Source organism: Myotis daubentonii, chromosome 2 (genome assembly GCF_963259705.1).
Source record: "Myotis daubentonii chromosome 2, mMyoDau2.1, whole genome shotgun sequence".
In the NCBI taxonomy this organism is placed as follows: domain Eukaryota; kingdom Metazoa; phylum Chordata; class Mammalia; order Chiroptera; family Vespertilionidae; genus Myotis; species Myotis daubentonii.
Window position 1 is genome coordinate 128,843,324 of NC_081841.1, and position 19,464 is coordinate 128,862,787.

General features: G+C 47.1%; 1 protein-coding gene across 1 annotated transcript; it reads right to left on the reverse strand.

The window, feature by feature from the left end:
* Positions 1 to 786: 786 nt before the first annotated feature.
* On the reverse strand, positions 787 to 6,984 carry LOC132226682 (phosphofurin acidic cluster sorting protein 2-like). The gene is made up of 2 exons (XM_059681198.1): positions 6,092 to 6,984; positions 787 to 892 (listed from the first exon to the last, which is right to left on the reverse strand). Exons 1-2 carry the CDS (start codon positions 6,982 to 6,984, stop codon positions 787 to 789), a joined length of 999 nt encoding a protein of 332 aa, XP_059537181.1.
* Positions 6,985 to 19,464: the final 12,480 nt, after the last annotated feature.

The following is a 19,464-nucleotide window of genomic DNA, read 5'->3' on the forward strand; positions in this document are numbered from 1 at the left end:
GACTTCAGCATCACTGGTCTCTAGTACTTAGCAGTTCCAGCACACAGGACTTACTCTAAAACCATTTTTTGTTAAAATGTATTTGTTCAAATTCTGGTCCATCACATCTACTGTTAACAGCAATCCTAAATATAAAAAGGCCCGTGGCCTCCAAGGTAGACCTACCCTGCCTTTACTTCTCCAATCTTTGTTTAATCTCACAATGCTTCCTCAATTGCCACGGCGCATGAAAAATCAGGATAAAGTGGGTAGACAAATCCTTATTCATCTTCCGGTTTGCTTTAGGAATGGGTTCCTGTTCTCAATACCGATGGTACCAGGTCAACCTTAGGACTCGTCACATTCCGCTAGAATTGTTTTTAGTACCCGAGTCAGCCCAGAGAGGTGCTCATCTTGAGGCCATGGATTGTGTGCCTGGGCCAAAGCTTGTTCCTATTTGTCCTGAGATATTGTAGCTTGTTCCATGGTGCCTAGAAAGGTGTTGGTTTCTTCTCTCCAGGGTGGTTTGGAGTGCTGCAGAAGACTGATGGAAAGGGAGAAGCCAGGCCACATCCACAACTTGTTCAGCCTTGGGGAGTGAGAAAGAATGGCCGCTGGGCTCTGGTGAGACAGAAGAGCCTCAGGAAAAAGCCCAGCTGAACCAGAGCTCAGGGGCTGAGGCTGGAGAGAGGCTCTGACCCCAGAGGAGATTTGGAAGCGGTGCCTGTGGAGGAGATGAGTGTGGACCCCAGGTCCTGGGACATTCCCTGTCCCCTCTTCAGTGCTGTGGGCCAACAGAGGAGATGCTCAGAATGCTGTTCCGTGCGCGTGGAGCAGGGTGGAGTTTCTGTACAGGTGCAGGTGGCAGTTAGGGTTCAGGAACTGCTTGCTGCTGCTTAAACCCTGCAGCATTCTGCAACGTGGACGCCAGGGGGCGCGAAAGGCCGTACTTTGTCCATGTGCTGGTGAGAGATGAAGTCAAACAAAAATTGGGTTCCCAGGGGCAGCCCTGACATAAAGGGTCCCTGCCCCAATGCTCGTCAGTCAATTTCCCCCAAAGTTCCATTGTCCTGGGCCTCAAAGAAGGTCAGGCCACATTCTTAGAGCAGATGGCTCCTGAGAGACTAATTATTCCCAACCTATGGCTCATAGTAACACGACGCAGGCCCAGAAGAAACAGACTTGCTCAAGGCTCTGAAGGATTGTAGAGTTAAATTTTATAGAATCTAAATTAAATCTATATTGAAGAGTATCTCATTACATTTTCTTTAAAATAGACTGCAGGTTACTGAATAGTATGAGAAAAATAGAGTAACATTGTAAGCATATATAAAATAAACACAAGTATTTTCAAACTGTATATAAAGGGTGTGTGGGAGCCCTCTCTGTCCTGGCCGTGGACACACACTGTGGCCCAGGACACACAGGCCTCGCAGGAGCTGAGGCGACTTGCTCACAAGCTGCAGGTGGGTCCACCTCTGGAAGTTCAGTGACAGCTGTGCCTGGGACCTGCTCTGCTCTGGAGAGGGCACCAGAGTTGGTGTTGCCTCTTCAGGTGTTTCTTGATCTTGCCCTGGAGCTGCTTCTGTAGATCCAGGAAGAGAACATGTTACCACCATGACTGCCTTTTGTGTGCCTTCCAAGGAAGGGACTGCCCATCTCCTAGGTGCAGGCCATGGGCACTGACCTGAGCGGCTCTGTGCTCCTGCCTAAGCCCAGCCTCTGGGAGCTCTTTCTGTGGGCAGCCACATCCCCTCCCCACCCACCCACACCACCCACTCCACATGCACAGCTCTCTGACTCCCTCCCTTTTTTCTAGGGGAAGCACTTAGACCTCTGCCCTCTTGCAGAAATCCCACCATATGTGGGACCCAGGGTGTTGCCAGCTTCTCTAAGTCACAGTCCCCATACTCCCCTCAGGGCTCTGATCCAAAGCCCATTCACTTTTTCTGCTGGTCCAGAGATCCACTTTCTGCTTCACAATACGTGTAGACCAGCGGTACTTTGAGGAAGAAGTCACACCGACTGTCCTGTGGATGCTCCTGCCTGTGCAGCCCCGTGTGACCGAATCCCTCCTGACTAGAAGGAAGCGCGGGAGTGCAGTCCTGGGGCAGGGCCTTTGCTGAATGAATGAGCTCAAACCACCCCCATCTCAGATAGCTGCGTGAGCCTGGGGTCCCCCTGCTCACTCCTGGGATTTCTAATCTGGCTTCTCCCAGGACAGGGGCCCCTAATGAAATCTCCAACATCTTTATCAAAAGAGAAAATAGCTTAGCCTAAGGCCTGAGGAGAATCACAAATAAGGTAGAAGATTCTTTAAAAGAAGAGAAAATGGCCAATTGGAACAACCACAGCTCCTCCAGCACACCTCTCCAGAGTCCAGGCTCTCAGTGGGCCTTTTCCCAGGAGGAACCGCCCCCAAATCCCTACAGTAACCCTATGAGGCTGGGCCTAGGCTCTCCCCATGTGCAGAGGAACAAACACTCAGAGAGGTGCAGTGACCTGGAGGCACACAGCAAGCAGGTGGCTGAGTGACCATTGTGCTGTGGAGGGGCAGGGCTCACCTGGTACATGGTTGGTCCCACACACGTTGGTTAGTCCCAGATGTTCTGTATTAACACAGAAGGGTGGGTGGGGACCAAGGTGGGGATGCTGCCCAGGAAGCTGGGCACCAAGGATTTGACCAGTTTGTCCAGTAACTGTTCCTGGGAGGTCTGCACCGTACACGTCCATTTTTATTTATTTATTTATTTTTGCCCTGTGAGGGCCAAGCTTATTTGGAAGCCTGAGTGAGTGGTGTTTGGGACAACATGGTGGCCCAGGGCTGAGCTGACCTCCATGTTGGGCTTAGGATGCCCCCAATGGGAGGTCACCTCTGAGTCTGGGCACAGGGTGGAGCCAGCTCCCTGGGAAGCAGCGTCCTGGCTCCAGGAAGGGCAGTGGAGAAGGTGAGGACAGTTCTCCCTGGGTGGGTCAGGGTCCAGAAAAACAGTCTTGCTCAAAGCTCTGAGGGTTTATAGGGTTAAAATTTTTTTAAAAAATATATATTTTATTGATTTTAGAGAGGAAAGAAGGGGAGAGAGAAACATCAATGATGAGAGAGAATCATTGATTGGCTGCCTCCTGCATGCCCCCCACTGGGGATTGAGCCCGCAACCCAGGCATGTGCCCTTGGCCGGAATCGAACCCGGGACCCCTCAGTCTGCAGGCCAACGCTCTATCCATTGAGCCAAACCAGCCAGGGCTATAGGGTTAAATTTTATAGAATCTAAATTAAGGTTATATTTAAGAGTATTTCAGTAAATGTTCTCTACAGTACACTCTACGTTATTAAATATCATAAAAGTATAGTAAAATTATAAGCATATGTAACATGAACAGAAATCTTTTAACACTGCATCTAAATGGGGGTGGGGGGGTGCGCTCTCTGCCGTGGCCACTGACATGCGCTGTGGCCCGGGATCTGGCACCACAGGCCTCGTAGGAACAGGGGTGAGTTGCTCAAATGTTGCAGGTGGTTCTTCTGCCTCTTGAAGTTCAGTGAAAGCTGGGCCTGGATCCGGCTCTGGCTCTGGAGAGGCCACGAGGGTGGCACTGCCTCTTGAGGGTTTTCCTGATGTTGCTCTGGAGCTGGTTCTGTAGATGAAAGAAGAGGACATCTTACCACCCTCACTGCCTTTTGTGTGCCTTTCAAAGGCACACTCACCCACACCACCCCCCAGAGGCCTCCTCCTCCTGTCTCAGCCTCGGTGGGCTCAGGTGCTCCCGCTGTGAATGGAGGCACTGGGCCTGGTTTGGCAGGTAGGAGACTGGAAAGGTGAGCTCTATGGAGGCCAACAGCATCATCAGGCTGGGAAATTCTGGAGGTGCTGGTCCAGCCAGATGCCCAGGATGCAGGAGATGGCCCTGGGGAGAGAGATAGGTGAGCAGCAGAGTGTGAGGCCTGCCCTTCCATTCCACACAGCCCTCCCAGAGCACCACTCAGAGAGCCTGGGGTCCTGTGCCTGCTGCTCCTGCCCATCCAGAAGCCATAGCTATACCTTGTCTACCTTCAACCTGGCAATCCTGGCAGAGACATGCCTGGTCACCAGGAGGGGCTGGCAGAAAGCCCTCCTACCTGACACCTCTGGATCAACGAGGGAACCACCTGTCCCCTTCTTCAGGGGAACCTGACATGCTCTCTCAGTGTCCCTGTTCCCTCCCATTAGGACTGAGAGGGCTGGTGTCCACCCTGTTCATGTCACTCATTGGCACAGAGTAGGTGCTTCAGGAATACTGACCAGTGAGCAAACAAACGAACCCCAGGGCCTTCCTATCACCTCAAACTTTGGCTCCTGCACCTCCATGCTGCCTCATTCACTAGCCTCCCTGTGTGGTTCTTTGCCTCCCACTGAAACTCAGCTCCCACAGGGCAGGCTACACCAAGTTGCCACCTAGGAGTTTCTACCAGATTAGGGAGCAAGGTCCCGGAATAGGGGTGCAGACTGGGCTGGGATTAGGAGCAGAAGGGTATGAATTTTCTGAGGGGCTCTCTGTCCACTGACCTCCCCACTCACCCACACCACCCAGGTCCACATGCACAGCTCTCTGACTTGTGTCCTTTTTTCTAGGGAAGCCCTCAGACCTCTGCCCTCTTACAGAAATCCCACCATGAGTTGGATCCAGGGTTTTTCCAGCACCTTGAATTCATAGTCCCCATACTCCCTTCATGGCTCTGATCCAAAACTGACTCACGTTTTCTGCTGAACAGAGGTCTACCATCCTCTTCACAATACGGGAAGATGCAGCCATAGGTAGAGGAGGCCAGGAGGACGTCACATCGGCTGTCCTGTGGACACTATATGAACCTGGGCAGCCTAGTGTGACTGAATCACTCCCAACCAGAAGGAAGCTCTGGAGTACAGGCTTGGTGTCTGCTCTGTGCACTGGATTATGGTCAGTGCCTAGAGGAGTGTCTGTACCTGGCAGGGCTTCTAATATATTTGCTGAATGAATGAGCCCAAACCAGCCCCATCTCAGACAGCTGGGTGACCCTGGGGCCCCACTGCTCACCCCTGGCATCTCTAATCTGGATTCACCTGGGATAGAGACCCCCTAATAGGATCTCCAATCTCTTTGTAATATTAGAAAAGAGCTTAGTCCAAGGCCCCAAAGAGAATCACAAATTTGGCAGTGGCTTCTTCAACAGGAAGAGAAAATGACCAATTGGCTCAGTCACAGCCCCTCCAGCAGACCTCTCCACTGTCTACGCTCCCAGAGAAAACTTACCAGGGAGGATCCCAGAGAGTCCCTACAGTAACCCTATGAGCTTGCTCCCAGTTTACCGAGGGTTCAGAGGAACAAACACTCAGATAGTGCAGTGACCTGAAGGCAGACAGGCAACAGGTGGCCTGGTGACCATGTGCTTTGGAGGGGGTGGGGCTCACCTGGTAAATAATTGGTCCCACAGCTGTTGGGTGGTAGCAAATGTTCTGTAGTAACCACAGGATCAAAGGTGGGTTCCCTGCTCAGGTAATCGACCACTTTGTCTAGCCAGTGTGCCAAGGTGATGTGCACCATACAGGTCTTTTTTATTTCTCCCTGTGAGGCTGAAGTTCACTGGTAACCCTGAGTAGGTGATGCTGGGCCAGTTGGCTGGTTGGCAGCTGGATCCCTGGGCTGGGTTGACTGGCCTCCATGTTCTGCTCAGAATGCTGCAATCAGAGGCTAGCCTTGACCTCTGGTTGCCCAGCTCTGAGTCTGGGCACAGGCTGGAGCTGGCTCCCAGGGAAGCAAAGTCCTGGCTTCCAGGTAGGGCAGGTCTTCAAGGCCAGAACCCTTCTCACTGAGAATGTTGGGCATCCTGAGGCCAAAACACATCTTCCATGATGCTCCAGCTCAACACTGCCCTCCTGACTCCCACCCGCCAGAGAGTTCTGGTTACTGAACAGAGCAGTGAGGAGCTCCCAGTGAGGGGCAACCCCCTTAGGTTACAGCGCATTTGAACTCAAAATGGTTTCTCTTTGGGTTTCCAGGGTCTGTGTCTGTAGTAAACTGAACTGTTCACAGAAAAGCAGCTGGGTCCTTCTGGGCTTGGCCAAGGCAGAGTGAAGGGCAGGGGGAGAGGAGGGGCTCGGAGGTAGAATTGTTGTGTCCGAAGATGCAGATGGGGAAGTGCTTGACATGGGAGGACCACTGGGCTGCCAGCTGGAAGAATGTCATGTCGTTCCACTCCATGCCATCGATGACGACCGGCAGCATGCTCTGCTGGTGCTTGGCCTTGCAAACCAGGTGACCAATGCCCTGGATGCACTGGCTTTTGGACTCCACATCCTCGTCCTTGGTTTTCTTGGGCGCTTCCTTTTTCTTCTCCTTGGAGACCACTGTCATGGACATGGCCGGTGTTGCTGTGCCCTCACCACTGTGGGGCAGCCTGCTGACCTGGACAGACTTGAAGAAGCACTTGAGTGTGTTTTTGGTGGTAGGCAGGTCTTTCTTCTCTGCTATTCTCTTCGTATCTATTGGCTGAGCTGCTGTCCAGTAATCCACCTGCAGCTCCATCATCCCTGCATGGACACTCTGGCTGGTGAAGGACAGGTCCCCACTCATTGATGGGGCAGAGAGTGTGTTGGGTGAGGCCTTCCCGGTAGGGGACAGAAGCTCACTGGAGCATGAGGGGACCACATCATCTGAGTCTCCTGACATAGCTGCAGATGGTTCTACTCTTCCAACCTTCACTGCCCCCACAAAGGGGATGAGCTGTGAGGACTTCTTATTGGGGCGCTGCTGCTTAGACATGAGCATGGCCTCTGCAATGGGCAGCAGGTAGACGCAGTTGGCTCCCGCAATGTACTCAGAGATTCTCGACACAACATCCTGTGTGTCCTGCAAGGTGTTCTGGGACTCCAGGTTGTTGAACATGTCCCGCCAGTACAGGTCCTGGAAGAAGTTTTTGTAGCGGCAATCCATGGAGCCCAGGTAGCTGGCCAAGGGGTGGGAACCCAGCGGGATAACCAGGAAGCGCATGCAGTCTAGCCATTGGGGTGGCTGCTGGGACAGCTGCTCCACGAAGACGCACAGCACAGTGCTGAAGTAGGGCTGTGCCCCTGCCACCGCCATCTTCACAGGCATCAGAGCCTGGGAATTGCAGTTGCAGCATCTCTGCATCTGTGAGACGATGATGCTGAAGGCCTCCTGGACGTCATCTGTGGAGCAAGTGCACACCACGGGCAGCGTGTGCCCCTGCAGGGTGTCCGAAAGTACCTGGCCCTGCCAGTCGCAGGTGTTGACCAGGATGATGTTCTCGGGCAGCTTGTCCTGGGAAATGAGGATGTTGTTGAGCTGGTCACACACGGGCTTCCTGGGGATCTGCCGCTGGCTCTGCAGGTCTGGGCTCTCATCCAGTCTGTTGACCCACTCATTCAGGGCTGTGTTGCAGCCCCGATGGCCAGCCTGCTTCCTCTTGGACCTGCTGGAGGGCATGACTAGAGACTTGGTGAAGCGCACTATGGATGGCAGCTGCTTGGTGAACCAACGCTGGGCGGAGGACCCTGCCTCCCGGTTGTCCTCCAGCTGTGCCAGCTGCTTCCCAGGGGAGCGAATTCTGTGGGCCATTGAGTCAGAGCCACTATCACTTGACATGCTGTCAAAGTATCGCCTGAGTTTGGGCTTTGGGGTGCTGGGGACACTGATATCATCCTCCATGTGTAGGCTACTGTCACTAGAGCTCAACACAATGTCATATCGATGGTCCAGAGCCTTCTCCACTTTGGGGACATGCCTCACAAGGGCCTGTTCTGAGGATATGACCTCCTCCGACACTTGGGCCATGAGCATAGATGCCATGGCTTTCTGGTGGTAATTCTGTTGCCTGGTCATGCACCTCCTTCTTACTATCAGATTCCCTTTGTCAAAGTTATTCCCCTGGGACTGCCTGTGGATGGCATTGTAGCTGGCCGCCTGCTCAGAGAAGAAGCTCTCAGATGTGCCAGCAGAGTCGTTATGCGAGGTTTGGGCCTTGGTGCTGGCCTACATGACAGTGGTCTCATGATCGATGGGCTGGCGGGACAGGGAGGCCATTTGAATCTTAGTGGTGGGTGTGCTGTAGGCCACAAATTTGGAGTCACTGTGGCTTGGCTGCTTGCCTCCCGGGGCCCTCCCGTTCTCAGGCAGGTAGGCCAGACTCAGAGGCTCCTTTTGGATCCTGGTGCTGTGGAGGCCCCACATCTCCATCTGCAAGCTGGAGTCTGACAGGTCTTCCATGTATGGCCTGAGGTTGGGATTGGGGCTGCTGAGGACACTGTGATTGTCCTTCATGTCTGGGCTGCTAGACAGGCCTTCAAAGTATGGCCCGAGCTTAGGTGTGGGGGTGCTGAGGACACTGTCATCATCCTCAGTGTCTGGGCCACTGTCACTGGGGTTCTGCAGCATGTCATACAGGAGGTCTAGGTCCTCCTCCACCTCTGGGACATGCTCCCCATGGTCCTGCTCGGGGTCCAGGGCCTCCTCCGACACTTGGACTGTGTGCAGCCATAACAGGACTTTCTGGTGGCAGTTCTGTTGCCTGGTCAGGGTCCTCCTTCTGAATATGAGATTCACCTCATCAAAGTCATCTTCCTCCTGGTCGGCGGTATGGTAGCTGGCCTCCAGCTGCGAGAAGCTCTCACACTTGCACTCAGAGTAGTTGTCCGAGGACTCAGCCTTGGGACTGGCTTGCCTGGCGCTGTCCTCGTGGTCAGTGGGCGGCCTGGACAGGGAGGAGATCTGGATCTTGTCCACCTTGCTGGTGGGTGTGCTGTGGGCCACAAATTCATTGTCCCTCTCACTTGGCTGCTTGCCTCCCAGGGCCCACGAATTCTCCGGCATGTGGGGCAGACTCAGAGGCTCTGTTTGGGTCCTGTCACTGTGGCTGCCCCACATCTCCATCTGCAAACTGGAGTCTGACAGGCCTTCGAAGTATGGCCTGAGCTTGGGCCTCGGGGTGCTGAGGATACTCTCATCATCCTCCATGTATGGGTCACTTTTCCTGCGTTTCCCCGTCATGTCAGACCGAAGGTCCCTCTCTGACACTTTGGACCTGTGAAACAGCGCCAGGACTTTCTGCCTCAAGTTTCCTCATATTGATCGCCGCTGCTTCTTTGGCTTCCCCTTCTCTAAGTCATCCTTGTGCAGGTCCTGTCTGTGCTTTCCCCTGCAGCTGGCCTGCAGCTCAGAAAAGGAGCTCTCATCCTGTCCCTCGTAGTTACCTGCGGACTTGGCCTTGGGGCTGACCTGCATGGCACTGTCCTCATGTTCGATGGGCTGACTGCACAGAGAGGAGATCCAGATCTCGGCCACCATAGTGCAGGACTCCTTGACGCTGCTGCAGAGGCTCAGCATCTGGCCACACTTGGGGTTTCGCTGCATGAGGTCAGCCATGTGGATGGCGCCCGTGGCCAGTGTCTTGTAGCCCAGGACGGTCCTGTTCTTAGAGCACTTCCTCTGCTCCAGCATTATCAGTAGCTTGTTACCTTCTCCCTTGAGGAAGTGGGAATACTGCAGGGAGGTCAGTGCCAGGTCGGTCTGCACTGGCCCACTGCGGGGCAGCACAATCTCTTGGGACCTCAGGATGCCCTCGGAGTTCCACATCTTCACGGAAATTACCACGGAGTTGAGGTCCTTGGGCAGCTTCTTGAAGATCACTAGCTTCTTTAAAGTGAGACTACACACCCTGGGCACACAGCTGGCGCTGGAGCAGTCCACCTCCCAGGTGGCAAACAGGTTCTGGGGGACCTGTGTTGTGAGCACTGTGGACGTGCTGGCCAGGCGCACAGTTCGTGAGGAAGCTGCAGCTGCTGGCACCCTACTGGTCCTTTTCCTACTCAGGGTTGATGGTTTTTTCTCCTGTGGTGGGACAGAGGAGGGACATGATTGGTGGCAAAAAGTGGGGCATGAGTGATCGAAGGAGAGTGTGGCCACACAAAAAGTGGCCACTCGCTAACCCGTGATTAGGTCAGGGAAGGCCTGGGTGGTGGTCTTTTAAACTCAGAGACCTAAAGTTATCACAAAGGATGTTCTGAAATTAAAACTTTTTAACTAAAAGCTGTTTATGGTGGGTCGCTGGGTCCTAGGCTGGAATCTTCTCTAAAAAAGGTCATTCTTTACCTTAACTGAGCCTGTCTACTGTCTTTTGGAATCTACAAGAACATAGCTTTGGAATGTCAAAGGAATTTTCCTTGTTTTGGACACACTGTGCTCTGAGAAGACCACAAATCCCTCATTGTTATTGAGTTCATTGTTGGCTGTTCTTTCCTATATCCACCTATGGGAAAGAGGTATGTGTCTATCATTTTATTTTTTATCCAATCTATCACCAATGGATTTCATGCAACCCACATACATCTCCACTTCTGATTATAATATCTAAAATAAGGTGAAAACTGCCATTCTCCAGAGCATTATTTCAATCCATTGAGATTTTGATTCAAGGCAAATGACAGTTGGGCTCAGATAAAATCTCAACAATTGTTCACAGTTTTGAATGTTTCTTGCATTGACATTTACTTGGCACAATACAGCAGGATCTCAGAAAATCTCACTCAGCACCACCTGGCTGACCTACACCTGGTGCTGGGTCCCAGCAAAGGGCCCATTGACGCACCAGTTCCCTGCCCGTCGGGTGAACTTGTGAGAGTTGTCTCTTGGATTCAGGACCTTCCCTTGCTTGTGCTGCTGACTTTATTTGAGCCGTATTTTGTAATACTCTTGGTGGAACTAAGGTTAACAGTTGACAGATCCCAGGCTGAGGAGAGACAGAAGGGAAAATGGGACTGGCTTTTACCCCTGGCTTTTCTATAGGATTTGCCTTTTGAGGGTCTGGGCACACACCTTAGCTGTATAAGTGAGAGATGATCTTGTTCAGCTCAGAAGATAAAGGGGAAATCCTCCTTCCTGCAAGAATCTCAGATGTTCTTAGACAACTGAGGATCTTTGCAGATGTGTCAGAGGTCATTCCTCATGACATGCAGGAGCCCCATAGGGAAATTCCCACACAACTGCAACTAAACTAACTGGCTCTCCGGGGGGAGCACTAATCAGGTTTAGTCCACCTGCGCTGGTAGCCCTTCTGGTTGTTGTAGTCAGCAAGGAGAGAAACTGAGGCACATAAGAGGGTTGAATGAGACTCTAGGGGAGTGAGCATCTTGCAGCTCAACCCAAAAAGCAACAAACTTTAACCCACTACATCACACCCCTAGAAAATGTGCTGAGACTGCAGATACCAAACAACAATAAAAACAACAGCAACAAGCACACCTATAATTAACATGGGAAGTTGTGCCTCCATGGCTGGGAACGCCCAGATTCCAGCCCTCATTAATATTCCTGATAGGAAGCCTTGACTTGCAAGTGCTTTACAAAAATGTAAATGTAGGAAATTTAACTAGAAAATATTAACTAAAAAATGGCCAATATACAGTTGTCTTTGGGTGCCTAAATTAATTTTTTGCAGGCAAAACAAAACAAACAAAAAACTAGAAAAATGCCAGACTGAAAATTAAACTGATTGAGTGAATAGGATGCATATCTTGATTTGGAAATTAGAAACTTCTAAGGAGAAGCACAGATAAATTCTCTTTAAAAAAGAAATGAACAAGAAATTTCAGAGATTATCTTCAAACTCTCCTGAAGCTAATACATGCTAACACCCCATCCTCCCCCTTTTATAGCACGTCCACTATATCTTTTTCTCTCTGAGCTTTCTTGTCCAGATGTGTTTCTTCCCTTCCCTTCTTCCTTCCCCTTCTGTCTCCTCCACTACCCCTCCCTACTGACTTAAGGGAAAATGAGAATAGGAATTCTACCAACTCCCTTTGGAGAAAAGCTGCTCTCAGCCAGAGAGGAACCAGCAATCGTCCTCCATTTTCTCTATGGCCCTGATTGGTTCACAGAGAAATTTAACTGATAGAACATGTAATCCTGGCTATTCTAACCTATTGCAATTAATATACTCCTGGTTTCTGGGAGCAAAGGCAAGAGAATTACTAAGTAAGGTTTGTAGAAAACTCCTATAGAGAAGCCTGTCCACTTGAGGGATATAGGAAACTGAAATAGGATTTAGAAAAAGGAAACAAACAAAAACAAGCATAGGGCTGCTCCAAGCGTGTTTTTCCTTCTCACTGATACTTTGGGAGAATTTTAAATTGTCATTAAAAGAGAATCCACTGCCTTAGCCAGTTTGGCTCAGGGGATAGAGAGTTGCCTGCAGACTGAAGAGTCCCAGATTTGATTCTGGTCAAGAGCATGTGCCCAGGTTGCGGGCTCTATCCCCATTAGGGGCATGCAGGAGGCAGCCAATTGATGATTCTCTGTCATCATTGATGTTTCTCTCTCTCTCTCCCTCTCCCTTCCTCTCTGAAATCAATAAAAATCTATTTTGCCGAAACCGGTTTGGCTCAGTGGATAGAGCATTGGCCTGCGGACTGAAAGGTCCCAGGTTCGATTCCGGTCAAGGGCATGTACCTGGGTTGCGAGCACATCCCCGGTAGGAGATGTGCAGGAGGCGGCTGATCGATGTTTCTCTCCCATCGATGTTTCTAACTCTCTATCTCTCCCTTCCTCTCTGTAAAAAATCAATAAAATATATTTAAAAAAAATAAATAAAAATCTATTTTAAAAAGGGGGGAGGGGGAGAAGCCACTAAGTACCCTGTATATACTGAGGCTACTTTATTTGTTCTTAACCACACCCAATTAATTGCTTTCACCATAGGAATAAAGCTTCCCTACAAATGTCTGTTTTTTAATCAAAACCTGTTTCCTTCCAACTAGGGAATGTTATGGGAATATATATGGTTTGCTTATCAAATCTTCCCCAATTCACCTGTTAAGTGAGTGGGGTTTTTTCTTTTTAATGAAATCAGTGATGCTTACATATGCTTTTTCCAGAATAGTTATATATATACTTAGAATAAATGAACCAGATACTGAACCAAAAGGGAAAATGATTTTAAAGGAAACTTCCAGGAGGAAACTAACCTTGAGACTGACCAAATGTTTGCTAATCATCTCTTTTTCATTATTATCTTCCAGGAGAGCCTGAGAGATGGCTTAACAGGGTACCCACCCTACTCAGAATGGCCCCTAACAACCCAGAGACGTGCAGAGATGCCTCTAACACTTGGCTTGCTCATCTCTCTCTCTAAAGATGGGGAACAAGCCCACAGTGACTTGAGAGTCCTCTTTTGGGGTACATATTCACCAAATGGGAGAAACTTGACCCCGAGTCCCTCAAGAAAGAATCCAATCTTCTTTGGTTACACCACCTACCTGGTCCCAATATAAAGTGGGTAATAGAGAGGTTTAGCACCATTAATTTTAAGACTATCTTGCAGCTGGGACCTGTGTTGACATTCCCAAGGGAGATGGACGGAGGTTTCATATACTTGAAAGCCTTTATACCTCTCAGAAGTGTGTGCTTTCTGGAAACTAGAAAAATGTTCCCAAATAGAAAGAAACATTCCAAAAATGGGCGCATGCATTTGTCAATCCCTTGCCAACATTTGGGTGGCAACCCAGTCCCTGAGGTATTGAAAATGACTATCCTTGTTTTACAAATGAAGTTTTCATGGGACCAGAGGTTTGGCTCCAGAAACAATTCAAAGCCCACCAAATCCTTTTACCTTCCCCAAACCTCCCCTATTCATTTCAGAGGCTTACAGATAATTGGCTTCATGCAACCAAAGTCCCAGAACCTTTGAAGTGAAAATACCTGAGTTCACCAAGACCTCTTGTCTAGGCCATTTTTACAAATACAAATCTCTGGAAGATATGTCTTATCCCAATAGAAAACAAATGCCTTACCCACCTACACAAACCACTTTAGCTTATTTCAACTATTTCTTTCTAACTTAGTAAGTTTTAATGAAAGTTATTAAATATCTACATATTTTGAAATAACATGAAATACTGACACATTGATTCTAGACAAGTCTTAAGTTTACCTGCTTTTGGGTTTTTTATTACAGACGGCCTGTAAAATGGATTTGAAGCTGTTGATGTAATGACTTGTGCTTTGTTGAAAGTGTGTTTCTTGAACGTGAGAGTGTGATTAAAATATGTTCAAAAGCTTCCAGCAAACAAAAGCCCAGGACCAGACGGCTTCACAGGGGAGTTTTACCAAACATTCAAGGAAGAACTAAAACCTATCCTCCTCAGACTACTACAAAAAATTCGAGAGGAAGGAACACTTCCAAGCTCATTCTATGAAGCCAGCATCACCCTCATACCAAAACCAGGTAAAGACAACACAATGAAAGAGAATTACAGGCCAATATCCCTCATGAACATAGATGTCAAAATCCTCAACAAAATCTTAGCAAATCGGATCCAGCAGTACATCAGAAAGGTCATACACCATGACCAAGTAGGATTTATCCCAGGGATGCAAGGATGGTACAATATCCGCAAATCAATAAACGTGATACATCACATAAACAAATTGAAAGAAAAAAAAACACATAGTCATATCAATTGATGCAGAAAAAGCGTTTGACAAAATTCAACACCCATTTTCAATAAAAACTCTCAGCAAGGTGGGAATAGAAGGATCATACCTCAACATAATAAAAGCCATATATGACAAACACACAGCCAACGTCATACTCAATAGACAAAAACTAACACCATTTCCCCTAAGAACAGGAACAAGACAGGGATGCGAACTCTCACCACTCCTGTTCGACATATTACTGGAAGTATTAGCCATTGCAATTAGACAAGAAGAAGAAATAAAAGGCATCCAAATTGGAAAAGAAGAAGTAAGACTGTCCTTATTTGCAGATGACATGATATTATACATAAAAAACCCTATAGACTCCATCAAAAAACTATTAGACTTAATAAATGAATTCGGCAATGTAGCAGGATACAAAATTAACGCCAACAAATCTATGGCATTTCTATACACCAATAGTGAACTTACAGAAAGAGAGACTAAAACAACAATCACATTTACCATCACACCAAAAAAATTAAGCTACCTAGGAATAAACTTAACTAAAGAGGTAAAAGACCTCTACTCAGAAAACTACAGGATGTTGAAAAAAGACATAGAGGAAGACATAAACAGATGGAAGAACATACCATGTTCTTGGATTGGTAAAATCAACATCATTAAAATGTCCATACTACCCAAAGCAATCTCTAAATTCAACGCACTTCCCATTAAAATACCAATGGCATATTTCACAGATCTAGAACGAACTCTCCAAAAACTCATCTGGAATAAAAAAAAAATATATCCTAATAGCTGCAGCGATCCTGAGAAAGAACAAAGTAGGTAGGATCTCAATACCAGATATCAAGCTGTATTACAAAGCCACTGTTCTCAAAACTGCCTGGTAGTGGCACAAGAACAGACATATAGATCAATGGAATAGAGAGCCCAGAAATCGGCCTGAACCAACATGCTCAATTAATATTTGACAAAGGAGGCAAGAACATACAATGGAGTCAAGATAGTCTCTTCAATAAATGGTGTTGGGAAAATTGAACAGATACATGCAAGAAAATGAGACTAGACCACCAACTTACACCATACACAAAAATAAACTCAAAATGGTTAAAGGACTCAAATATATGATGGGAAACCATACAAATACTAGAAGAATCCAAAGGCAACAAAATCTCAGACATATGCGGAAGCAATTTCTTCACTGATACAGCTCCTAGGGCATTGGAAACTAAACAGAAAATAAACATATGGGACTACATCAAAGTAAAAAGCTTCTGCACAGCAAAAGAAACCATCAACAAAACAACAAGAAAGCCCACTGCATGGGAGAACATATTTGTCATGTTATCACTGATAAGGGTTTAATCTCCAACATTTAAGGGAACTCATACAACTTAACAAAAGGAAGATAAACAATCCAATCAAAAAATGGGCAAAGGACCTAAATAGACACCTTTCAAAAGAGGACATTCAGAAATCCAAGAGACATATGAAAACATGCTCAAAGTCACTAATCATCCGAGAGATGCAAATCAAAACAATAATGAGGTATCATCTCACACCTGTCAGAATGGCTATCGTCAACAAATCCACAAACGACAAGTGCTGGAGAGGATGTGGAGAAAAAGGAACACTCGTGCACTGCTGGTGGGAATGCAGACTGGTGCAGCCACTATGGAAGACAGTATGGAGTTTCCTCAAAAAACTAAAAATGGAGCTCCCATTTGATCCTGTGATCCCACTTCTAGGAATATATCCCAAGAAACCAGAAACACCAACCAGAAAGGATATATGCACCCCTATGTTCATAGCAGCACAATTCACCATAGCTATGATCTGGAAACAGCCTAAGTGCCCATCAGTAGATGAATGGATTAGAAAACCGTGGTACATCTACACAATGGAATACTATGCTGCTGTAAAAAAGAAGGAATTCTTACCATTTGCAACAGTATGGATGGAACTGGAGAGCATTATGCTAAGTGAAATAAGCCAGTCAATGAAAGAAAAATACCACATGATCTCACTCATTTATGCATAATAAAGACCATTATAAACTTATGAACAAAAATAGATACAGAGGCAGAGCTGCCTCGAACAAACTGTCAAACTACAGCGGGAAGACCAGGGAGGGTTGAGGGGCAGGAGAAGGGAGGATAAGAGATCAACCGAAGGACTTGTATGCATGCATATAAGCATAACCAATGGACACAAGACACTGGGGGTTAGAGGAGGCCAGGGGATTGTCAAGGGCGGGGAAATAAAGGAGACATATGTAATACTCTTTGTAATACTTTAAGCAATAAAACAATTTAAAAAAAAAATTTGAAAAAAAAAATTTAAAAAAACAACTTCAATTTGCTATCAAGCAGATATAGTGGTAGAAACATTGACTACGCAGAACAAAATCAGCCATGTGAAAGCTTAGTTGAACAATCGTTTTCCAGAAACTCCTTGGAACTGTCTTTTTAATTCTCTCAGGGAGAAGATAGCTCACATGTCAAACTGATTTGTCAAAACATCTTCAGGATGTTTGTGGGGAGCCGATATAGGGTTAAGCCTCGGACTGACCTGTTGGCAAAGTCACAAACAGGTCTTCCGAGTCTTAAACAACCCAATCCGAGAGGTGGCTGCTGATTTACACACGCTATCATTTAAAAAATAAAAAAGTGGGAATTTGCTGGAAGCCGGTCCATCCTTGCTGCTTGACATAGTCGCTGCAGGGAAGAAACATCTGCACAGCATATGTTTCAAGGGACCTGGCATATAAGGCATACTGTTCTTAATATGTTTGCTACCCTTCTTAGTGCTATTTGTTTTAACCGAGGTCACCTCTCCAGGAAAGGTTGTTTCCCCAGGTGGGGATTTTTCCCTGGAGTTAGGGATTAACAGGACTAAGGAAGGGAATCAGTAAAACCCCTTAACTAAGTGCCAGGCGGGTAGTTAATCACTTTAACTACAACAATCATGCTTAAGCTACATAATCTTTACTTAGGAAAATCTCCTTCAGTTACTTCCTTGTAGCTTAACAGAACAATAGAGTAGTGACCTTGGAATGGAGATAACAAATGCCCTAACCTTTGGAATAGAATGGATAGGATTAAAATCAAATGGTATAAATAAAGATGTAACAGGAGAATAAAAAAAGAACCTCGCTATGCTGATCAACTGAAAAAACAAAACAAAACAAACAAACAAACAAAAACAAAACCAAAAAAAATGAAACTCCCATTTGACCCAGTAATTCCACTTCTAGGAATATATCCCAAGAAATCAGAAAGGATATATGCACCCCTATGTTCATAGCAGCACAATAGCTAAGATTTGGAAACAGCCTAAGTGCCCATCAGCCTAAGTGCCCATCAGCAGATGAATGGAAAAAACTGTGGCACATCTACACAATGGAATATTATGCTGCTTTAAAAAAGAAAGAACTCTTACCATTCACAACAGCTTGGATGGACATGGAGAGCATTATGCTAAGTGAAATAAGCCAGTCAGATAAAAATAAATATCACATGGTCTCACTCATTTGTGGAATATAATGAATAACATAAACTGATGAACAAAAATAGATCCAGAGACAGAGAAGCGTCAAACAGACCCTCAAACCTCAGTGGGAAGGCAGGGGAGAGTGGGGGAGAGAGTAAGAGATCAAGCAAAGGTCTTGAATGCATGCATATAAGCATAATCAATGGACACAGACATTGAGGGGGTAGGGGCATGTGCTGGGGGGTGGGAGTGGCTGGGGAGGGGTCCATGGGAAAAAAAGGAAACATATGTTATACTTTAAACCATAATAAAATAAAATAAAATAATACAAATTTTTCTCTTAGTTAAAAAAAAGAGAGAGAGAGAGAGAGAGCTAGTGCTCTTTCTGGGTCCCAGAACAAAGCGCCCCCTGACCCCTAGATATGGAGGAACAGGCAGGAGCTTCCCAGTATGTCAGGATTTCTAATGTCCAGACCAACTCTGTCGGAGAGGTGGGAGCCTTGGCCTGGAAGGTCTGAACATTCCTGAACTCTGGGCTCTGAATGTCATGGACATTGGATGATATCTGCCACTCTATGGATATCAGTTTCCCAATTTTCCATTGAGGGTGGGTTTACAACTGCATAAGCCTGAGCTCAGAACAAAGGAGTCCAGCTCCCTCCACCCTGGGTGGGTATTGGACAGAGGTGCATGCATGCGGTTCTAACTCTGGGCTCCTTTTCAGACAAATACTGGCCAAATGCCCATCTTACCTGCTGAATGCTCACCATCTCCCCCATGCCTCCCCATGTCTGTGCATGATTCCACCAGCAGATCCCTTTCCAGAGCCCCTGATGAAACCTGGGTGCAGCTAGGACCCCCAACTTTGAGGACACACTGCTGGGTTCATCTCAGGCTCTGTTGGGCTCAGTATCTTGTTCATTTATTTCTAAATACATATTACCCTTCTGGAAAAAGCATGTGTGGGTATCACTGATTTCATAAAACAAACAAATAAATAAACAAAATACCTTCCCCTATCAGTTGAATTGGGGCAGATTTTATTCGCAAAGATAGATATTTGCTGAGATTGCTATAACATTCCCTAGTTGGAAACAGGTTTTGATTAAAAACAGACATTGGTTAAATATTCCCGCCATTTGCACAGAAGCTTTACTCCAAAGGAGAAGACAATTAGTTGGATGTGGTTAGGAACAAATAAAGTAGCCCCAGTATCTACAAGGGTCTTAGTGGCTTCTCTTTCTATGATAATTTCACCTGCTCCCAAACTACCAGTGAGAATGGGAAACACCCATGGATCAACCCTATGGTTGTGTGTGTGTGTGTGTGTGTGTGTGTGTGTGTGTGTGTGTGGTTTGTTTGTTGTTGTTTTTCTACATCCTATTTCAGTTTCCTATCATTCTAACAGTGAACAGATTTCTCTACAGGAATTTTCTTGCAAACCTTATTTAGAAATTGTGTTGCATTTTCTGGAAGAAACCATTAGCTATATTAATTGGAATAGGTTGAATAGCCAGGATTACA